The sequence below is a fragment of the Xiphophorus maculatus genome, chromosome 2 (assembly GCF_002775205.1).
Source record: "Xiphophorus maculatus strain JP 163 A chromosome 2, X_maculatus-5.0-male, whole genome shotgun sequence".
NCBI classification, from domain to species: domain Eukaryota; kingdom Metazoa; phylum Chordata; class Actinopteri; order Cyprinodontiformes; family Poeciliidae; genus Xiphophorus; species Xiphophorus maculatus.
This window is the reverse complement of record NC_036444.1, coordinates 20978054-20999081: the sequence shown is the minus strand read 5'-3', so window position 1 is coordinate 20999081 and position 21028 is coordinate 20978054. Positions and strand designations below refer to the sequence as shown.

The window sequence follows — 21028 nt, the reverse complement described above, 5'->3', positions numbered from 1 at the left end:
CCATGTGGTAAAAACGTTTCCAACACTTTTTAAACTGTATTAATAAAAAGAACGAACTTTTCAATGATGTTCTCGAACACAGAAATTCAAACAGAGTGATAGCTCTTTATATTTTAACTCATACTGAGTTGGGTACGTTGCAGCGTTTACGCGCGTGGCAACTAGGCGACGAGCTCATTAATTTATTATATTTTAGGCACTTTGCTAAAATAGATTAACCGATTCTGAAGCACAATACACTGTGTTTTGTTTTTTAAAATAACGGGTTTAGTTGTTCAATGGGTGTCCATTTCCGCCTTTTAAAATAAACTACAACTACCATGACTCTAGTGAACCGGAAGAGCGAAATGTCACATGTCGACGCGTTCAATTGACACAGGAGTTTGCGGAGAAAGAAGACCTCCTTCCATTCCAGTTGATGGCGGTAATGCACATCAATAAGTTGCTTTGCCAACCGCCATAAAAAGAAGAAGAAGAAGAAGAAGAAGAAAAGGAAGAAGGAGAAGAAGAAACACAAACAGCGGCTAATGTTCAAGCATGCTCCTCTCATTTATTCGCACCAATAAGTGAGCCGTATTATTTATTTTCGTAATTTTTTTCGGCCGTCATTCATCATGGGGACCGCGTTTGCTGTGGTCCTTGTTTTTGTCGGCTGTTGTAGCAATGTGGTGTATCTGGAGCTGCTGGTGAGGTCAGTCACAAACTTAAACTGAGAGCCATTAAAGTTTAGGTTAATGCGCATAAAATATTTTCAATTTTAGTTTAGCTGAAGCGGGGACGTTCAGGTTTATGTACGGTTGTGTCACGTCAGCAAACTATACAGATTTATTTCCTTTAGGACTCCTACGCAAACTGGAAGCGGGGTTCTAAGTGAATGTGTAGTTTCTATATGTGTGTGAGTAGATAGTCGGTATTTTTTACTACAAAAGGTAACCGCAAGACACTTCTTAGTATCAGTTTTCATCAGTGGACAGAAATAATTTTCTCTAAAATTGAGAAACTTTCATTAGAATGAGATAAGAGCAGTACCAAAGGGAGAAGAGCATAAATATTAAATAGTAAGACTTAACCTGAGCAGTAAATATCCATGAGTTGTTCATGCCCTTGGCAGCAAATTAAATTTTCACTTCTAAAACGTATTTCACCCCTCTTCGACTTTTCCTCTTCCTTGTATTTTGTGACAGACCAGCCCCTGGTATCTGTAAAGTGGAAGGAAAATGACGCATGTCTTTCAAGAAGAGAAATAATAATATGCACGGCATGGAGCGCCTACAGACTGAAATGTGTGCCCATTCCTTCTTGCAAAATAGCTTCAGCTGTGTCCCTTAGCTGAAAAGCATCACTTTTCTAAGTTTGACTGCATGTGATCCAATGGATTTAGATCCAGACTTTGACTGGGCCACTTTAACACAGGAGTGTGGTTTTATCTAGACTACTGCAGCTCTGCTTCAGTGCTTGCAACTGTTTTCTTCCAGCATTCTGTCCTCTTTGTTGCTTTTTTTTCTTCTTTTTTTTCCACATATCTATTTTATTTATCTAGTTAACTAGATGAGTCGAATGTGAACCGGTTCTCATTTAGAACAAATGGCAATAAAATTTGGTTTGTTCATTTGTCTTATGCTGTTTGTTCACTAGCAAACACGTGACGCCTTCAGAGAATTCATGCTGAGATTTTATCACATATTTACTATTTACCAATTCAGTTTTTTTGTTGTTGTTGTTTTTTGGGCAATTGCTTCGATTAACAGTACGAGATTTCACAGATTAAAATTTGATACAATACGAATCAGATTTTGCAGATTTTTATTAGTAAAATAAATCTTGAAAACCTTTTCTGCTCATTCGTTCGCAATTTTTCTCCACTTCACGTCGGTAGATCACAAAGGAATCTGTTCACAATACATTGAACTTTATGGCCGTGACGTGACCAAACGTGGAAAGGTTTGAGGGGCTTCAATACTTTTGCGTGACACTGTATCCATAAACTCGCTCTTCTCTTATTGAGCGTTCCTTTTTTTAAAAACAATAATTTCAGATTTTTTGCCTCCGTTTCAAAGGGCCGTTTCTGTTTTTCAGACAGTTTCCAGGATGTGGCAACATAGTCACCTTTGCTCAGTTCGTCTTTATTGCCTTAGAAGGTTTCATATTTGAAACTAAATTTGGGAGAAAGAAACCAGCAATTCCTGTCAGGTAAAAAACAGTTTACTACACTTAAATGAGATGCTGCGGGTAAGACCAATCGCTGATATTAAATGAAATTATTCTTTTTTTTTTTTCAGTAACTATTTTATCATGGTGACCATGTTCTTCACTGTCAGCGTGATCAACAACTATGCGCTTAACTTTAACATCGCCATGCCATTACACATGATCTTCAGATCAGTAAGTGTCGCGTCTTGTTATCATTTAAGCTCCTCCTGTTCTCCTCCATTGCTTTTGTTTAAGCTTCTCCTCTTTTCCACTCAGGGATCACTAATAGCCAACATGATCCTGGGGATAATCATCCTGAAGAAGAGGTGATTCTTCCTCTGCTTTTCCTTCTGCTTTGTTAAATATCTTCCTGTGGATTCAGTGCATCTCACCTTCTCTACCTGCAGGTACTCAGCCAGCAAATATCTCTCTATTGTTCTAGTTTCCACTGGTATCTTCATATGCACCATCATGTCAGCCAAACAAGTGGTGAGTCCTCTGCAGGCACGTTGTCTTTTCCAGTTCAACCGCTGTTACGCCCCAGTAATAATCCAGAGCATCTACTGGTTTGTTTCAGCATGAGGTGTCCAGTGATGGATCGGAGGAGCAAGGGTTTTATGCCTTTATGCACTGGCTTATTGGTGAGTGTTGGTTTAAAAAAGAGCAAAAAATACAGGAGAAAAAATCTTTCATTTTTGTGGCAAAAAGTATTTGGTCCTTTACTGATTTCTCTGTTGTTTTATAATGATTTAATTGAGAATAACCGTGATATTTGGAAAGTTGAGTTCAATTTGACGAGACAAAAAAAAGAAAACAATCTCTTAGACACAACCTGTGTACAGACATGATGTAAACTAAAATATCTCAAAAAGCAAGACATTATTTCTTAAATGAATCAAATTCAGGAACTGAGCAGAAACAAATTTAGCGTCCTTTATCAGTGTGGGAAGGGTTGCAAAGACATTTTTAAGTCTTGCTTTGACTACGGCAAACCAGTGTGAGCGACATTACAAACACACAGAGGAAATATGCAACAATCGTACGATCGGGTCACAAAGGGATCCAGAACAAAATGTGAGGCAAGTGCAGACCTCACTTGCAGTTTGTGTTACAGCGGTTCAGAAGAAGCCTCTGACTGAAACATTGTTTTTATAGAACAATCGCCTGAAGAGGATGTTCATGGTTGTCCATAATTTCATATGAGTGGGAAAAAAAATTTGAGCATAAAGAACACAGATGCTCATCTCACATTTACCGAAATGCATCTTTACGATTATCAAGAGCTAAGGGGACATATTTTATGGACCAAGACAAAGCTAAAAGGGTTTAGGTGTAGAGAGTCTGGTTTTATCTAGCAGAAAAACAACAGCATTTCAGAAACAGAACTTCATACCCACAGTCAGACATGGTGGCGGTAGGATAATGCTCAGGGACTGCTGGCTGCAATTCGTTCATAAGCTTACGCTAAAAGGGTTAAGCAGCAGAACATTATCAGCCTGCCTTTCTGTTGCTACTTTTACACGCGTGGCTTTATCTTCAACAAGGCATCGCCATGCTGACCTTTGCCCTGCTGATGTCTGCGAGGATGGGCATTTTCCAGGAGACGCTCTACAAGCAGTACGGGAAGCACTCCAAGGAGGCGCTCTTCTACAACGTGAGTGTTCCTCCGACTCAGTCCACCACCGAATGAAGGGGAAATGTCTGAGTTAGTTCGTTTTAATTTAACATCTGCCCATGTCTTCAGCACTGCCTGCCTCTGCCCGGTTTCCTGCTTCTGGCCACTGACATCTACAACCACTGCATCCTCTTCAATCAAAGCTGTGAGTTTAAACTGATTAATTATTCAATTCACAAAAGGGAAATTAACATTCATACCTTCAGTTATTCAGGGACACACATGTTGGCGTATGGGGTGAACAAATTCTTTTTGCTGTCATTGTTTTGTTGCAGCTCCCGTTCTTGTTCCTGTGGTCGGGCTGACCATGCCGACAATGTGGCTCTACCTGCTGGTCAATGTCGTCACACAGTATCCTGTTGTTTTTCTGTTCTTCTTTCCTATGTTATATGGACTGATGTGTCTTAACACAGAACTGTTTTTACATCATTTATACCAAAAATGTTTGAATATTCTCACTTTTGCTTAACACAGAAGATCTACGATTCTTTTCTCGTAAAAGGATTACTAAAGTTAGAATAATGTTAGAACTTTTCATTATTTTAGTTTTGGTTTTGATACCTATGCTTGAGCAAATGCACACTAGAGTTAGTTTTCAAGTGCTGGTTGCAGAGAATATTGTCCCGTTTTGCTTTTCTGCTCTTCATCAAACAACAGAACTGTAACATTTGCTGATTAGCCTGTTCGGCTAGCGAACCTGCAGAACGTTTCTAACATGACGGTCCTATTAAGAGCGATTTGGTGGGGCTCTGCTTGTTTCCTCACCATGATTGTTCTTCAAGACAACAGCTGACTTTGGGTTTCATTGTAAGCGAGGGAAAAGTGTAGGATCCAAAACTTTGACTAGTTACAAAGGTGTTAAAATACTTTAGAGTTATAGCCCATAGAAGAGCCTTTCCAGTATTTATTTTATTCTTATTTTATATATATATATATATTTATGACCGCTCTTTCAGTCTTGCTGCAGACCTTAACCCTATTTCCAGGTACGTGTGCATCCGTGGCGTCTTTATCCTGACCACAGAGTGCACTTCGCTGACCGTCACCCTGGTGGTGACCCTCAGAAAGTTCATCAGCCTCATCTTCTCCATCCTGTACTTCCAAAACCCCTTCACCGCCTGGCACTGGGTGGGCACAGCTGTGGTTTTCATTGGCACCCTGCTGTACACAGAGGTTTGGAGCAGCGTGCAGGCGGCTCTGCGGGGGGCCGGAGTCAAGGAGAAGAAGGCAGAGTGACGAAGGAGAGACCGCCGGCAGATTGTAGAGGGGAAAAAAAAAAAATCAGGCCCCTTGGGCAAATTTGAAATGTTCTCAAATCTCCTGTGGTAGTTTTATACAAATACGGTAATTTTGTTTTCATACTTGATCCTACATGTTTTACCAACTGCAGTTTAAAGGAGGTGCTGATAATAATCTGCTTTTCAGTGATTAAATGTCATGAAAAGACCAAAAATGGTGGACACCAAATCTTTTCCCATCAGCGTCCACGCGTCTCTGAATGGAGCACAGACGTTATGAATCGACAATTGTTTGTTTTTTTTTGACGCTTTCTTAGCCACACCTTGCTAGCACTGCATTGAACTGCTTCCCCTCATTTTACCACCTCCCTGAGCTGCTCTGTTGGAACGAGATCTGGAGACTGGAAACCGCTAAAGTACACTAAACTCAATTTCATGTTTGTAAGAAACCAGTGTGAGATGATCTGAACATGGTGCATCATCCTGTTTGAAGTAGCCATCAGAAGAGAGGTAAACTCTGGTTATAACGGGACAGATGTGATCACCAGCAATAATCAGGTTGGCTGTGGTGTTTTAAACGATGCTCAACTTGTAGTAAGAGGTTCACGATACCACCGTCATCAGTCTGAGCGGTCGTCATATGCTGGTTGGATGCGTATTTTTATGATATTGATGCAGGATTTTGACCCCACTGCCTGAATGTTGCAGCTAGTTTTGGTCACTTTGTTCGTTCTGCGCTAATTTTAGCCTCGGTTTCTTGTTGTTAGCTGGCAGAAGTGGCACACGGTGTGGTCCTCTGCTGCTGTAGCCCATCTGTTTAAGTCTTACATGCTACAGCACTGATAGTTGAGTTTACTGGATACACTTAACAGTAACAAGACCATCAAAGTTTCGACTTTCTTCCCTATGCTGATTCTCAACTTGAACTTCAGTGCTGTCATTTGTGCCATCAGGCAGTTGCACCTAAGAGCACAGAGGTTTCGTCGACATAGCTAGAGAGCTTGGGAAGGAGTATTGGTTATTCAGCTCATTCAGATCTGGATCTGACCTCTTCAGCTCGCCATCACCGCTCAGAACATGCAGGCTGTAAGCTACTGCATAAATCTCTAATGCAGCTCCAGTAGACAAGGTCGACCAACGGACAGTTTTTAAACTGCACCACAGTTTAGCCTTGCACTTTGAAGTTTTGCCCCTTCTGTTCCAGAAACTTTCACATTTGTAGCACTCCTCAGTATTCATTCTTACCCTACTTTCCCCTTAAGAAGTGTTTAGACATGACTTTTTTTTTTTTAGCAGATTATTGTGATTTGATTAGTCGTGTTATGCACAGAGGTAAAGATAAATCAGAGTTTTACTGTATTATGCCCACCAACATTTATATTGGGGGCCGATGTTGGTTAAAGCAGATAATTGCTGTGGTTTAGGCCTCTGGCTCCAAAGTGAGACACATATTTGTGCAAAATGTGATACATAATTTGTAGAAATGTTCTTACTTTCTGAAATCTGACCACCTCCTTTATAGGGTGTCCTGCCATCACTAGGACGCCTTTCGTCAGCCCAAGCGAGGAGCCAATTTTGAGCTCACAAACACATTGGAAAAATAAATCCAATATTTTGATTCTTTCATTACTTTTTTTTCTTCTTTTTTTGCCAAAAAACACAACTGTCACCAGATCTACCGTTTTGTTTCAGCATTTGTACCTCAGTAGCATTCATTGACCAATGGTGCAATTTCTTTGTCTTGTCTGTAATAATGCTGTTTAGATTTTTTATTTTGAAAGTGTGAGGTTAACCTGAAAACCCTTGCATAATGAATCATGAGTATGCAGGTTATTTATATGGCTCCTTGCTCTTAGACCATGTTGTCTCAGGTGTGTTGGACCGGTGACAACAATCTCTACACTCCGTGCTCTTCGAAATTAAACTAATTTTAATAAATCGCCGGGTCTTGTGGCTTTTTGAAATAAATATTATGCAACATGAAGGGTTTTTTTTTTTTTTCCTCCTCTCATCCAATGCTGGGACAGATAGTTCTCTCACGGCTCACTGGTTTTTAAAAGCCATCGGACCAATCCACACAGCTGTAGTTCAGCTCCGTCCAATGACGGCGCGGGTTGTTCCCACGAAGAGGTGGGAGAGGCCGACTTGGAGCAGCTGTGAGAGGATTGATCAGCCAACATTATCTGAATTAATTCGTTTGTGTCGGTGACTGAACCGCCGGGGTTCGGTGTGACCCAGCAGAACCGGATGGGGGGAAATGGTCCGAGCCGCTTCCCTGCGGAGGATGAAGGAGGAGGCGGGGTAGCTTTTGTGAAGGGCATTCGGGTGAGTGGAAAGCTCCGTGGAAAATCTATGCAACTCTATGCACGCTGTTGCTGAAATCACGCATCTAGGGGATCGTGCGTCGGAGCCGAGGTTCTAGTTGGAGTGGTGTCCACGGTCCGTGACCTGGTGGTGTCGTTTTAAAAAGACAGAAACTGAGCTCCCCGAGTTTGTTGTCACTTTGTTTCCTGCAAGCCCCTGTGATAAATTTAGACGGAGCGCAGCTTGTTGTCGCTCGCATTCAGGGCAGAAATAAGACGGACGACGCGTTTCTTTTATAACTTTCACTGTTTTTTTGATTTGTTTTTTTTTTTAAAGTACTCTTCCTACATGCGTTTTTTCTCCCATAACAGGATATGTTTTTACCAGCTTTGGAAATTTACAGACGGACATTTTTGCCCATTAGTCATATAAGAGCATTATATGCTTTGCGTAAGGGCGCTGTGCAGCATGGTGTAAAAATAATTTCTAGTCAACATTTTCTGTATTTAACAACTATTGGTGTCTCTCTCTCTCTCTCTGTGTGTGTGTATGTGTGTGTATGTGTGTGTGTGTGTGTGTGTGTGTGCGTGTGTGTGTGTGTGTGTGTGTGTGTGTGTGTGTGTGTGTGTGTGTAAATGATGTGACCTATAACTGATGCAGGAAGGACAGAGTGGACCACCCTCTGTGCACGTGGATTTCTGCTATTTTATTTTTATTTTTTACAGAATCTCAATTACAAAAGTCTGTATTTTAACAAGGCCATTCTAAAACCATCCCTCTGTAGCTCTGCATCTTTAAGTTTCTTTGAATAAACATCTACATCACAATAAATAAAATAACTATGCAATAAATCAATATATTGCTGATAGACAATAGATCAATATCAAATGGAAAATATGTAAATGCCAGTCCAGACCCGCACAGCATTCTGGGGGATGTAGGCAAAAGGAGAGGCTTTAGCCACTCTGACTTCTCACAGTTAAGCAAGGCATCAATACACTCTCTCGCTCTTTGGTTACCTAGCAACAACCTGTTGTTTAACTTGCTCGTCACAGTGTCTCATTACTGGGGGGAAATGAATACAATAGCTCAAGAGGAAATTGTGAATAAAACATGTAATGTCAACACTTTCACATGTTTGAAACAAAAAAGTAGTCAATTATCGATATTGACTGATTCGAAACCCTTAAATCGTGATACGTTTTTCCGCCATATCGCCCAACCCTAATTATCTCCTAGCAGAAGGTGATCCCGTTAATAAAGTATGTGTGTGTTTTTGTTTTCCCTCAGCTGTCGGACAGAGTCATCAACCGGATGAAAAATTCGACAAAGACCAGCTGTCCTCACTCCTCAGCTGATCCACCAACTCAGGTTGCAGCTCCGGTTCGGGCCCCATCTGGTGAACCGTTGTTGCCTCTCCAGGCTCCTCCCTCACCTGAGCTCATACCCACTCCTCCTATTCCTCCCACACAGGAAGGCGTGCCCACGTCTCCGTCAGTGGAAGCTGCTGCTCCACCTGTCAAACTCATCCCTCCTCCTCCTGTGAAGTTCCTCTCCCTCCCTCCTCCATCTCCTGAGCCAGAAACTCCACCTGCCCCTTCTTCAAGGGCTGAAAACACCGAAGTGCCTCAATCTCTAACTCCACCTTCTGCTCTGGAACCACCTGAACCCAAAGAGCTAGAAACACAGACTACTCCTCAAATAGAACAAGTGAAGGAACCAACGCCTTCTGAACCAGCTGCTGCTGAGCCTCTTGAGTCTGCTGCCACACCAGTTCAGCCAGTACTCTCACCCTCACCTCTTGCTTCTGCCCAACCTGGAGCTCCTCCAGAGCCTTCTTCACACGAAGCCTCGTCGTCATGTCGACATGAAGCGCTCGCTGTGGTCCCCGCTCCGCCACATCTGGAAGCGCCGCCTCCTAAAGAGCCACCAGCGACCACAGGTCTGCCTCCTGTGGTGGAAGACGAAGAGCCTTCCTTACTACCGCCGCCTGCAAAAGGTTGAGATTTTATTTCTTTATAAACAAAAGTCTTGACATACATGTGGCTCATTAACGTGCTGCTTGAAGGGGTGTGATTAATTACTATGCTAATGTTTGCAGCTTTAAGTTCTTCCTGAGATACAAACATTAAAACATCCCATTCAGGCGCTTCAGAAGAAATTCTCACATGTTGATTCCTATATTTTTTTTTATTTTTTTATTTAACTTTAGGTTAATATAAAAACCTCTGGCTATCGATCAATTGATTTACTAAGTTAGTGGCAGATTATTTTGGTAATCGGTTCATCTCATCCAGTCCAATGAATAATTTTAGCCTTGGTTTCCTCCTTACCTCCTTTGAAAGTTTCTTACTGATGCACATCAATAGAGCAAGAACCAACCGAAGGTGCTGCAGTTTCATTTTAGCATTTGGGGAGACTTCTCTTAGCGTCTTGCAGCCTGTTTTCAAAATGAAGGACGATCGGACCAGGCATGTTGGCCGTCGTTTTGAACGTCCTGCACTTGTGGACTCTTTTTCAGACGTTGATTTCTGATTCTTGTGAAACGTCTTTAAGTCGCTTTCCAGACTTATAAGATTCTGCATCTTCTCTCTGGAGGCGTCAGGCAGCTGTTTCTGTCTCACTTCGACCTCAAGCTAAATCCCTGAAATTGACCGGTTTGCCCGGGCAGGGCTGCGAGGAGGCTGCTTCGATAATCGAACATAGGATCTGAAAATAAAAGTTTTCTGGTTTTTATGGTACTTTCCCAGTTAAAAAAAAATTGCTATTGTGTGCAAAATAAGTATATCAACTGATATTTTATTGTAAAAAAAAAAAACATTGTAAGGTTTGGAATGTAATACTTAATACTTCCACACACCAAATTGTGATTTTTTTTTGTTGGCACAATTTTTGTTACATTTCAACACCAGTAAGAAAATCAGAATTTTTGTTTGTTTGTTTGTTTTTGTTTTATTTTTTATTTTCTTGCAAAAAAGATAAAAAATGTTTTCATTTTTGGTATTACCCACTTCCCCTGAAGTGATGGAGGAGGAACTGAGAGAGAAAATCGGAGCAGAGATGCAGAAAAGTCTGGAGGAGGAGATCAGCCAGAAGAGATGGGAGCTGCAGCAACAGTAAGGTTTCGCTTCCTGCCACGATTTCATGTTTCTCTTTAATTGAAGTATAGTAGAGCTTTTATTAAATAAAGTCATTGTCCGGTTTCATAATACACAAGTAAACGACAGTGTTGCCTCCGGGCTGGTTAATTAAATTTCTGCAGTTGTTAAAGATCACTTTAAAGCTAACAATTTCGGTGCTAAAAAGATTTTATCAATGTTTTCAAAAGACCAAGAACCAAAGTAGATAAATGAAGTAATCACAGAGTAAACATAGAAACAAGCATGATTACTCATAAACTGCAAATCAGCCTAAAAGTGAGCAAATTAAGGACAATGTTCTCTTGGTTTTTTTAAATTGAAGATATAGAGTTTAGAAATAAAGATATTTGATATGTAATGCATCAGTTGGGTTTAATCAGTATGCAAGATAAAGCCCTCATGTTTTAGTTGAAAACACCAGGAATTGTTCCTTTATCAGCTAAATAACTATTTTTTTTTCTACTGGGCTAAAATGTCTGTGGTTTGTGTTTGCGAAGGCTGGAGGAGATCCAGGTTCTGCGGCGAGCCGAGGCGACGGCGGCGGCTCGGGCCGAGGTGGAGGAGCAGGTGAAAAAGACTCTGGAGGCCGAGAGGGCGACGCGCATGGAGGAGCTGACGGAGTCCATGGAGAGAGAGAAGACGATGGCAGAGCGCGAGAAGCTCATGGCGCAGCTTTATGTGAGCAGAGAACACAGTCTGGATCTCTTTTGAATGCAATAGGATCTCTCTCTTTTAACGCAAACGTTCATCTGCTTATCGTGTTTCTTTCTTGTCCTGGTGTTTCAGTGGATGGAGCTGAAGGTAGGGCAGGAGCAACTTGATGTCCGCATGTCTCACTGCTGCATGTCGATTCTGGTCACACCTCAAAGCTTGCGGTGTTATTTAGTGCTGTGGTTTCTATACTAAATGAAGAGAATTTTTTTCGTAAGAAGCATGTGGGTGATGGTTAAACACACGGCACCTTGCAAAAAATATTCACACCAATTGGACTTGTTTTAATTTTGGCGCTTTACTACGGCAAACCGTCGTAATACAGTTAATACAAATGCAATCCATCAATTTTAAAAAAAAAAAGTGCAAACAATTCCTTTTAACACAGATTTTGTGCCACTTTGTTTCGGTCTGTCTCAAAAAATCCCAACAATGTACGACTTTGTGGTTGCAACGTGACAAAACACTGTAGTGTTCAGGCTGCGTGAAAGGCTTTTTTTTTTTTTGGAAACCGTTATGCTGATACTGACATTGAACTCATGCAGGCTCGTCAGCTGGAGGAGAGAGAGAAAGAGATGAAGAAGCGCAGTGAACTCTACAAGGAGCATGTTTCCAAACTAGAAGCAAAGGTAACTTTAGAAGTTTGTCACCCGTTCAGGTTGGCTGAGGGAGATACTGCGCAATAATTTTAAAACAAAAATACTTACAAATGTATTTTATTCAATCAGTGTTTAGAGTCTGGGGCAGTAGGGAAAAAAAAGCAGTTGGAAAAACTTTAGCTTGTTGCTTTGGTTTTTCCCTCCAGATACGATGAAACATTTAATGCTGGGACGATGTTGGTATTTAGGTTTGACCAAACTGTTGGAGACATTAATTTTTTTTCGTGTTTGTAAAAGCAAATGCAAGGCAAGAGATTTTTACTATATTGCTTAAAACGTAATCTTTCTAATATTCACAAATTGATGAAGCAGTTGTTTTTATTTGTTAGGTTTTTTTTTCGCTCCTAAATTTAACACGAACGCATTCAGTAATAAAACTAAAATAAATTTGCACAGGTCTCAACACACCCTCTCTTTTTTTTTTTTTTAGCTTTAATATTTGCACACACATCATTTCTTTTCATTCTTACTGGGGCATGGACGTTTGCAGAATAATGCCTTTTTCAGGTGTGATTTGGCAGTAAGAGAAAAATGTCTGAATCTGTCTGATTTTTAGCCGTCGTTGGCCACTAAGAGGCAGCAAGACTCCATTTTCCACTGAACCACTGGAGGTGACTCGTTTATTCACTCCATCATTTGCATTCTTTTGCTAAACATGTCTGTTCTCCTCATAGTGCGCAGAGTTTTACAAAGTTTCAGCGGAAAATTTCCAGGAAGGCAAAGAGGAGACTCGCAAGCGTTTTGCGTAAGTTTTTACTCTGTGTTTTTCGTTCTTGGAAATTGCATCAAAATACGTAACATGCAAAACTCACAGGAACCTTTGTTACTGCTAATAATCCTGATGATACAAGTGACTGAAAATACAGAAAAGGCCTGCCTTTTTCTTTTCTTTTTTTTTTTTTACCAGGATCACACTTATTGGCACTAATGTATCAAACACATGTACAGTGAAAAAATTAGAGTATATGGTCGTTTTCACGTTCAGTTTTTGAAGTATTTTGGTCTGGTCTCTAGTGCAAATATCTTAGTACACCTGAAATAAGACAAAATGAATGCACAAGCAGTTCTTTAGCCAGGTAGGTGTTTGTTTTAAGTCAGTAACTCCTTAATAATGATGAAAAGTACTTGTTCCTCTGATAGATTATTTCACTCAGAACTTTGGAAGAATGTCTCGTATAAGTAAAACAATCTGCTAGTGAAACGATTATTTTTCATTAATTTTTAGAGACCCAACACTGAGCTCTGGATTTCCCTCTGGATTTTGTGTTCTACTGTCTGAATCTGTACTGTGTGTGATTAATTACAGACCTTTTGCACAAAACCTTTAAAAAAAACTTACCAACATCTTTGATTCAGATCTATTGTGCATAAGAGGTGAGGGTTTCCATGATCCAGATATTATATATATATTTTTTTTGGTCTTCCAAAGCATGGGTAACACACATTTGGAAGTGGGTCACTGTAGCACGGCTTACTATAGCCAAGACTGCTTTGGATCAGCTGGAGAAATGTCTCAGGAAGTGTGTGTGTGTGTGTGTGTGTGTGTGTGTGTGTGTGTGTGTGTGTGTGTGTGTGTGTGTGTGTGTGTGTGTGTGTGTGTGTGTGTGTGTGTGCGTCATCATTGCATTTCTGCACAAAGCCGGGTCTAATTTGCATCTCGGCAGTTTGATGAACTGATGAGTCTAAATTGGCTCTCTTAGACATCCAGCACTTCTCAAATTCATATTTGCACATAGATTACAGAAATTAACTTTGGTGTTCCTTCTTTGTGCTCTTTCCCCTTCAGACGTTTTAACATCCAGCCCCTGTGCGGAGACCTTCAGGGTCAGATCCTGAAATGCTACAAGGAAAACCCAGGAAGAACTCTGACCTGCTCAGGCATTGCATCGGCCTACGTGCAGTGTGTGGACAACGCCAAGAAAGTAAGAACTAAAATGTAAACTACGCTGAACCTTAGAGCTTCCTTTAATTTCTCATCGCCTTCTAACTTTGTTTCCTCTTTTTCTGCAGGATAGACTAACCACTGGAGGTTAAAGGGGAAACAAGGACATTTGCTGCTGCAACAAGATAAAAATAAACTCAAATCGAGACACGGAGAAGTGAAAACATTCAAATTCAGCCGCTTTAAATGTTTTTCCACAAAACTGTCCATGGCGTAGCAACACAGTGTCTTTTGTCACGTGCACAAACCAGTTTACCTTTAAATGAATGACATTCGATATCAGTGTGTAAAACCAACCGTGCCACGGCAGTAGCAAACAGGATTTATAAGTGCAAACAAGGTAAAGATGTGCATCACTGGTTAGTTTAATCATTAGGCACGAGTGCCTTGAATTCAGGAAAGCAGATGCAAAGTATTAAAAAAAAACTATGCAAGGAGGTGAGTGTTTATGCTGGCCAAAACCAACAACCAAATGCATCGGTGAAGCCTAGAAATAATGGAGTCCAATGTTTAAGGGAAATCAGGCTAAATAAAGCACCACCAAACAAAATCAACTGACCTGCTGGATGCTTTATTCTGTTTTTATAAACCAACAACCCGGTTGACTGGAACCTGTGCTGCTGTGACAGGTTTTCATGCCATTTACAGTGTTTACATTGTTTATCTGCTCGTTCTTTTTCCAGCACATGCGTGATGCCCTTTGTAATAGTCAGCTTTACCCAAACGCTACTGTAAGTATTTGTTAGCTGTAAAACCAGACTCTCCTGATAGACCTGAGTTCAGCTTTAGCAGGAAACCATCCTCCTCTCAGGGCGAAGCACCACATGAGTCTAAATTATTCCTCACTGAATGTGTCACATGTTGGCAGACGTGTATTTTTTTTTAATTGGCAGGGGGTGGGATATGGTTGAGGAATACCTTTGTGTTATATAAACAATGGCTTCCAGAAATTGAAAGGGTGTGAAAAATGTTGGAAATTCACAATCACCGTGACTCAGCTCCTCACACTTCCGGATTGAAGCACAGATGGAGTTGAATTGGTGGCATGTGAAGCTGAACAAAAACGGATTCTGCAGGTCAGGCAAAGATCAGACTCCAGCTGTTTGACGAAAGGAAACCAGGCACAGTTCATCACTTGCACTATACCAAACTATCCGAAAAGTCATGTGGTGCCAGCGATATGATGTGGGGTGGTTTCATGTTTTGGTTTGGGGTTTTTTGTAAGTTATTGAGAATGAGATTTAAATCTTGATTAGAGTAGCTCAAATGTTGAAAAATTGACTTATTAAGGATGTACTCCAAAAACTGGGGGGGAAAAAAGGTTGAGCTTGAATGAACAGGAAAAATTTTCATCTTGAATATAGATAGCTGTGTCTAACCATATCATTTTAACACATTTACTCCTGCAGGGTCTGACAACTGAGATTCCTGTTAAGTTTTTAGTGTTTTGACTGTCACTTGCAAAAATATATATATATATATATATATATATATACAGTACAGACCAAAAGTTTGGACACACCTTTTAATTCAATGAGTTTCCTTTATTTTCATGACTATTGACATTGTAGATTCACACTGAAGGCATCAAAACTATGAATAACACATGTGGAAATATGCACTAAACAAAAAAGTGTAAAACAACTGAAAATACCCCTTATGTTCTAGTTTCTTCAACCTTTTGCTGTGATTACTGCTTTGCACACACTCTGCATTTTCTTGATGAGCTTCAAGAGGTCGTCACCTGAAATGGTTTTCACTTCATAGGTCAACCTGCCCTGTCAGGTTAATAAGTGGGATTTATTGCCTTATAAATAGTCATGAAAATAAAGAAAACCCATTGAATTAGAAGGTGTGTCCAAACTTTTGGTCTGTACTATATACATATATATATATATATATATATATATATATATATAAACAATTTAGGTTTCCATTTGTCAATCTTCACTGATAAAACCTTTTGGTTTCTGAAGATCATCCGACATGGTTTCCTCCCAACTTCCTGTTTGAGGAGAAGATGGATGTACGTGTGCAGCGTTTTTATCTGCATAACATGGATTTATGGCACATCTCTGAGCTAAAAACTTGATTCCACTGGAATTGGAGAGCTACTGTTGCGACATCATGAGACATTGACAGATACTGATCATCTAATGATCAGTATCTGTCAATGTTAATGATCAGTTCATTAACAATCATACTGTTCTCAAAACTCAGCAGTAAAATTTTAGTATAGTTCTAACAAAGCAAACTGAAATGAAAACAGAAGAAAAACATGATTTTTGTGGCTAAGGAAAAAGAATGCCAGCCCATCCGTACATCTCTGAGTGCTACAGAAGTCCGTTTTTGTCATCGGCCCATTTTCCTTATATGGTAAGTAGGAACGTTTTCACCATCCGGCTCCAGATGCCATCGTGTGTTTTTGACATGTCTCTTTGTCCAAACTTATCAAACCATCAGATTTGTGGCCATTTGATTTGCTTTCTTCATTTGTGTTTTGTGGCAAAAAATAAAAGAAAATAACTGGAAGGAAAAAAAGAAGTGTAACTCAAGAAATAAAATGGCAGTTCCAAGTTTACCACAGCCACGTGTTTAGTGACTCAAAAGTGTGTTTCATATGTCCCTTCTTGGTCACATATATGTCCCATCAGGTGGGAAAAAAACCTTCTGTAAATGTAGATGTATGTGCTATATCTATGATGCTTTGATACATCAAACGCATCACCAGCGCAGGTTGTTACGGCAAATACTGATTTATCAACTTCTGACTAAGCTCTCTGACTAATATCTGTATTTTACTCTGCTGGTCTGCAGCTGAAGAAATGCTAACTTACCCGTCGTGTCATCTCGAATGAGTCACATTGGCAGGGAAGATTATTCACGGCAAACCACAAAATTGTCATGAAGCGGTGTGTAGAGGTGGTGAGGCAGACGCTGTAGACCCAGGTGGGATGAAAATGATGATTTTAATGGTGAAAATAAGTCCAGTAACAAGAAGCAGGCACAAGGAAACACTGACGAAACATAGACGAGGACCCGACGAGGAACAAAGAACACAGGTGGAGTTAAATACACGGGAGGGTAATCACAGAACGAGACACACCTGGGAACAATCAAGGGGAGGACAGGACAACGAAGAGACTAAGGACACAGAAAACTCTAAATAAACACAGAAAAACACAGATCCTGACAGTACCCCTCCCTCAAGGGCGGCTACCAGACGCCCAAAAAAAAAAACCACAACAAGGGTGGGCGGAGGGGCGCCGGATGGGGGGCCAGAGTCCAGAAAAAACAAAAACACAACAAGGGTGGGCGGAGGGGCGCTGGACGGGGGGGCCAGAGTCCAGAAAAACAAAAAACTACCCACCATCGTGGGCGGAAACACAGGGAGGGCCAAGAGTCCAAAAACAACAAAAAACTACCCACAGGGTGGGCGGAGGCAAAGGAGGCGGGAACCACGGAAGTGGTCCGGCGGTCGTCCGCGGCGGCGGGAACCACGGAGGCGGTCCGGCGGCCGTCCGCGGCGCTGGAGGCGGGAACCACGGAGGCGGTCCGGCGGCCGTCCGCGGCGCTGGAGGCGGGAACCACGGAGGCGGTCCGGCGGCCGTCCGCGGCGCTGGAGGCGGGAACCACGGAGGCGGTCCGGCGGCCGTCCGCGGCGCTGGAGGCGGGAACCACGGAGGCGGGAACCACGGAGGCGGTCCGGCGGCCGTCCGCGGCGCTGGAGGCGGGAACCACGGAGGCGGTCCGGCAGCCGTCGGCGGCGCTGGAGGCGGGAATGATGAGTCCCTGGGGCCGCCCACAGACGGCGACGACGAGCCCCCCGAGGCAGGCTCTCTGGTGGAGCACAGAGAGTCGGGGTCTCGGTCAGAGCACAGGGGGTCTCAATCGGAACACATGGGGTCTGGGTCTCAGGTGGAACACTGGGGGTCAGGGTCTCGGGTGGAACACTGGGGGTCAGGGTCTCGGGTGGAACACTGGGGGTCAGGGTCTCGGGTGGAACGCAGAAGGTCAGGGTCTCGGGTGGAACGCAGAAGGTCAGGGTCTCGGGTGGAACGCAGAAGGTCAGGGTCTCGGGTGGAACGCTGGAGGTCAGGGTCTCTGGAGGAACGCTGGCTGACTCGGCCTCGGGTGCGCCGGCAGGAACGCCGGCTGACTCGGCCTCGGGTGCGCCGGAGCGAAGCCTTGGAACCGGCCGCGTAGGCGAGCCGCGGCGAAGCCTTGGAACCGGCCGCGTAGGCGAGCCGCGGCGAAGCCTTGGAACCGGCCGCGTAGGCGAGCCGCAGCGAAGCCTTGGAACCGGCCGCGGGGGCGAGCCGCAGCGAAGCCTTGGAACCGGCCGCGGGGGCGAGCCGCAGCGAAGCCTTGGAACCGGCCGCGGGGGCGAGCCGCAGCGAAGCCTTGGAACCGGCCGCGGGGGCGAGCCGCAGCGAAGCCTTGGAACCGGCCGCGGGGGCGAGCCGCAGCGAAGCCTTGGAACCGGCCGCGGGGGCGAGCCGCAGCGAAGCCTTGGAACCGGCTGCGGGGGTGACAGCTCCGGAAGGCGACGAGGGGCCGGGTCCACCGGCGGCTCACGTCGCTGTCTCCGGGCTGACCGTGGAGGTGGCGGCTCCGGAAAGCGACGAGGGGCCGGGTGCACCGGCGGCTCACGTCGCTGTCTCCGATATGGCAGCGGAGGTGACGGATCCGGAAGGCGACGAGGGGCCGGGTCCACCGGCGGCTCACGTCGCTGTCTCCGGGCTGACCGTGGAGGTGGCGGCTCCGGAAAGCGACGAGGGACCGGGTCTGCCGGCGGCTCACGTCGCTGTCTCCGAGCGGGCAGCGGAGGTGGCGGCTCCGGAAAGCGACGAGGGGCCGGCTCCACCGGCGGCTCAGGTCGCTGGCTTCCCGGACGGAGGTATCGACGGGGGCCATATCCGGGGGGTGCCAACACCAGTCTTGTCCCCCGGAATAGCTCCCGCTGCAGGTCGGCGAGGGCTTCAGCCAGCTCCCTGTCCTCCCTGCCGGACCTCCGCCTCGGGCCGCTCTGCCCTTTAGGAGGTAACCTCCTGAATGCTGGGTCCATGTTAGCAGCCTCACCGATCGGTCTGGTCGGGTCCTACTGTCATGAAGCGGTGTGTAGAGGTGGTGAGGCAGACGCTGTAGACCCAGGTGGGATGAAAATGATGATTTTAATGGTGAAAATAAGTCCAGTAACAAGAAGCAGGCACAAGGAAACACTGACGAAACATAGACGAGGACCCGACGAGGAACAAAGAACACAGGTGGAGTTAAATACACGGGAGGGTAATCACAGAACGAGACACACCTGGGAACAATCAAGGGGAGGACAGGACAACGAAGAGACTAAGGACACAGAAAACTCTAAATAAACACAGAAAAACACAGATCCTGACAAAAATAACCGATCAGAGAGATGATAATCGGCATCAAATTGAATAAGAGATCATCGTTCTGCAGCATGACTGCTTCCAGCTCTTGGCTCATTATTATAGCACATAAATATGATGATGCTGAAACACTGTTTGTTGATTAAAGTCACACCAAGGGTCCACTGTCTTGTATACCGAAAAGCATACCAGCTGAAATGACAAATTGACAATGACCAGACATTAAGCTGAGAAGCTGAAACTCAGACTGCAGGATCAAAATGAAACCGCTGTGATTTCCTCTAAAATGCCTTGCAAGGAAATGAGTGGGAGGCGTCAAAGGCCGGTCATTGTTGTGAAACGCTGATTGTCATTTTAGTCGAGTTGCTGCTGGTGTCGGTGAATATGTGAGTTTCAGCGTCACATGATTGTAGATACACTTTGTCCTGCCTCATTTAAGGAAGAAGCGGGTGACTGCATGTTTGGTGAAACTGTTTTGGACCAAAACTCAAGACTCTTAAGAGTCTTTTCTTATGTCAACATTTACATTTAGGACGATTTGCCTCTTTAACTTCCAGTTATTTGTAGTTTGTTGAAGCTCCTCGTTATTCTCATCCAACATTTTTCAGATTACGCAACCGCTTCATACTTATTCGCTCAAACTGAACCTCCCCTCAGCTCACTACGTGTCTCGGTGCAGAGAAACAGCTTCTCTCATCCTCAGGCGATACTCGGATAACAAAAACCAGAAAAGACTAAACTAGAAATGAAGCTGTGGTCTCCGTACCAGAACTGACGTCTGGGTCAGCCACAGAGGAAGCAGCGCTCACTTCATCGCAATCTATCTAAGACTTAATGTTTGTCTGAGCAATAATTTAGCTGAATGAGACGACTCAGGAAGGCTTGGAGAAATAGTTTTCTGTCTTTGTGTTAGTCTTTATCTCCTGGAATTAACTGCACTTCATTTTATGATCTATTAGCTGCACTTTAAACCTCTGTTGTTTTGAGTCTATGTAGCCTGTAAGTTCAGTGATGAAATAAAAACACATATTGTTTCCAACGTCCCTTAACATGTCTGAACATTTCACTGGAAAAGTATGTACCTGTTCCTTTCTTTATTAAATTTATAGGAAAAAAGAAGAGCGTTGCATACTGCTGCTCTCTGCTGAGCTTTGCTGCTAAAAGGAAGGCAATAAAGCATTTATATTAGAAGGACATGTCTTTTCAGCAGGAAGGTGAATTTCAAAGAACTAACTAATTAAATGCAGCAGTGTTTTCATGAGCAAAATGAAATAAAAACACAAAGGAGAGAATATTTGTGGCTGCGTGCATGTTGGTATTTGGTATTTCAGAAAGGCCAAATAATATGTCACTTTACAACTGAATAACAACTATTGGTGTGAGTCAGATCTCATCCCAAATGGATAATATAAAGGGGGGATATTATGTAAAAGTGATTCTTTTTGAGCCCTATCTTATGTCAAAAATATAAAAGTAGTTGCTTTGATTTGTTGCTTGAGAAATCTTTGAATCTCCCGTGGCAACCATTCGGGGTGCCTAGACACTCCCACAAAGTGCCGCATATTTCCACAAAGCTCCTCCTTGGAGCCGAGGTTCCGCCTCACAGAGCACCTCTCCCCCCGTGGTTCGCCCACTCAGCTCCTCCAGACTAGTGGCAGCAGATTAGCAAACATCTGGAACTGAGAGTCTGCTAAGATTATTAACTACGTCTCAGTCCAACACGCCAAAGAACGGCTGTAAGCGGCGTCATGGAAAGGCCTTGTTGGAAAGAGTTGG

General features: G+C 43.3%; 2 protein-coding genes across 4 annotated transcripts; both read left to right on the top strand.

Moving 5' to 3' along the window:
* The first annotated feature begins 614 nt into the window (after nucleotides 1–614).
* On the top strand, nucleotides 615–5318 carry slc35b4 (solute carrier family 35 member B4). Its single transcript, XM_014473824.2, has 10 exons — nucleotides 615–691; nucleotides 2077–2190; nucleotides 2280–2382; nucleotides 2467–2516; nucleotides 2598–2679; nucleotides 2768–2831; nucleotides 3735–3844; nucleotides 3935–4010; nucleotides 4141–4216; nucleotides 4852–5318. The coding sequence occupies exons 1-10, from the start codon at nucleotides 615–617 to the stop codon at nucleotides 5099–5101; spliced, it is 1002 nt and encodes a 333-aa protein (XP_014329310.1). The 3' UTR covers nucleotides 5102–5318.
* Nucleotides 5319–7187: 1869 nt separating this feature from the next.
* On the top strand, nucleotides 7188–14413 carry LOC102232948 (MICOS complex subunit Mic25-like). 3 transcript variants are annotated; one of them, XM_023350457.1, is made up of 10 exons: nucleotides 7188–7428; nucleotides 8698–8778; nucleotides 8881–9406; nucleotides 10430–10523; nucleotides 11045–11225; nucleotides 11334–11348; nucleotides 11804–11887; nucleotides 12592–12662; nucleotides 13704–13839; nucleotides 13928–14413. In XM_023350457.1, exons 1-10 carry the CDS (start codon nucleotides 7351–7353, stop codon nucleotides 13949–13951), a joined length of 1290 nt encoding a protein of 429 aa, XP_023206225.1. In that variant the 5' UTR covers nucleotides 7188–7350; the 3' UTR covers nucleotides 13952–14413. The 3 variants fall into 3 exon arrangements, with proteins under 3 accessions (XP_023206225.1, XP_023206207.1, XP_023206215.1); XM_023350439.1 differs by having other exon boundaries at nucleotides 8698–9406; XM_023350447.1 differs by lacking the exon at nucleotides 11334–11348 and having other exon boundaries at nucleotides 8698–9406.
* The last annotated feature ends 6615 nt before the right edge of the window (nucleotides 14414–21028 follow it).

Coding starts and splice junctions, on each gene's coding strand:
- slc35b4 (XM_014473824.2), top strand. CDS start 615: ATGGGGACCGCGTTTGCTGTGGTCCTTGTTTTTGTCGGCTGTTGTAGC. Junction 692..2,076: donor TATCTGGAGCTGCTGGTGAG/GTCAGTCACAAA, acceptor TCTGTTTTTCAG/ACAGTTTCCAGGATGTGGCA. Junction 4,011..4,140: donor CATCCTCTTCAATCAAAGCT/GTGAGTTTAAAC, acceptor GTTTTGTTGCAG/CTCCCGTTCTTGTTCCTGTG.
- LOC102232948 (XM_023350439.1), top strand. CDS start 7,351: ATGGGGGGAAATGGTCCGAGCCGCTTCCCTGCGGAGGATGAAGGAGGA. Junction 12,663..13,703: donor GAGACTCGCAAGCGTTTTGC/GTAAGTTTTTAC, acceptor TTTCCCCTTCAG/ACGTTTTAACATCCAGCCCC. Junction 13,840..13,927: donor GTGTGGACAACGCCAAGAAA/GTAAGAACTAAA, acceptor CTTTTTCTGCAG/GATAGACTAACCACTGGAGG.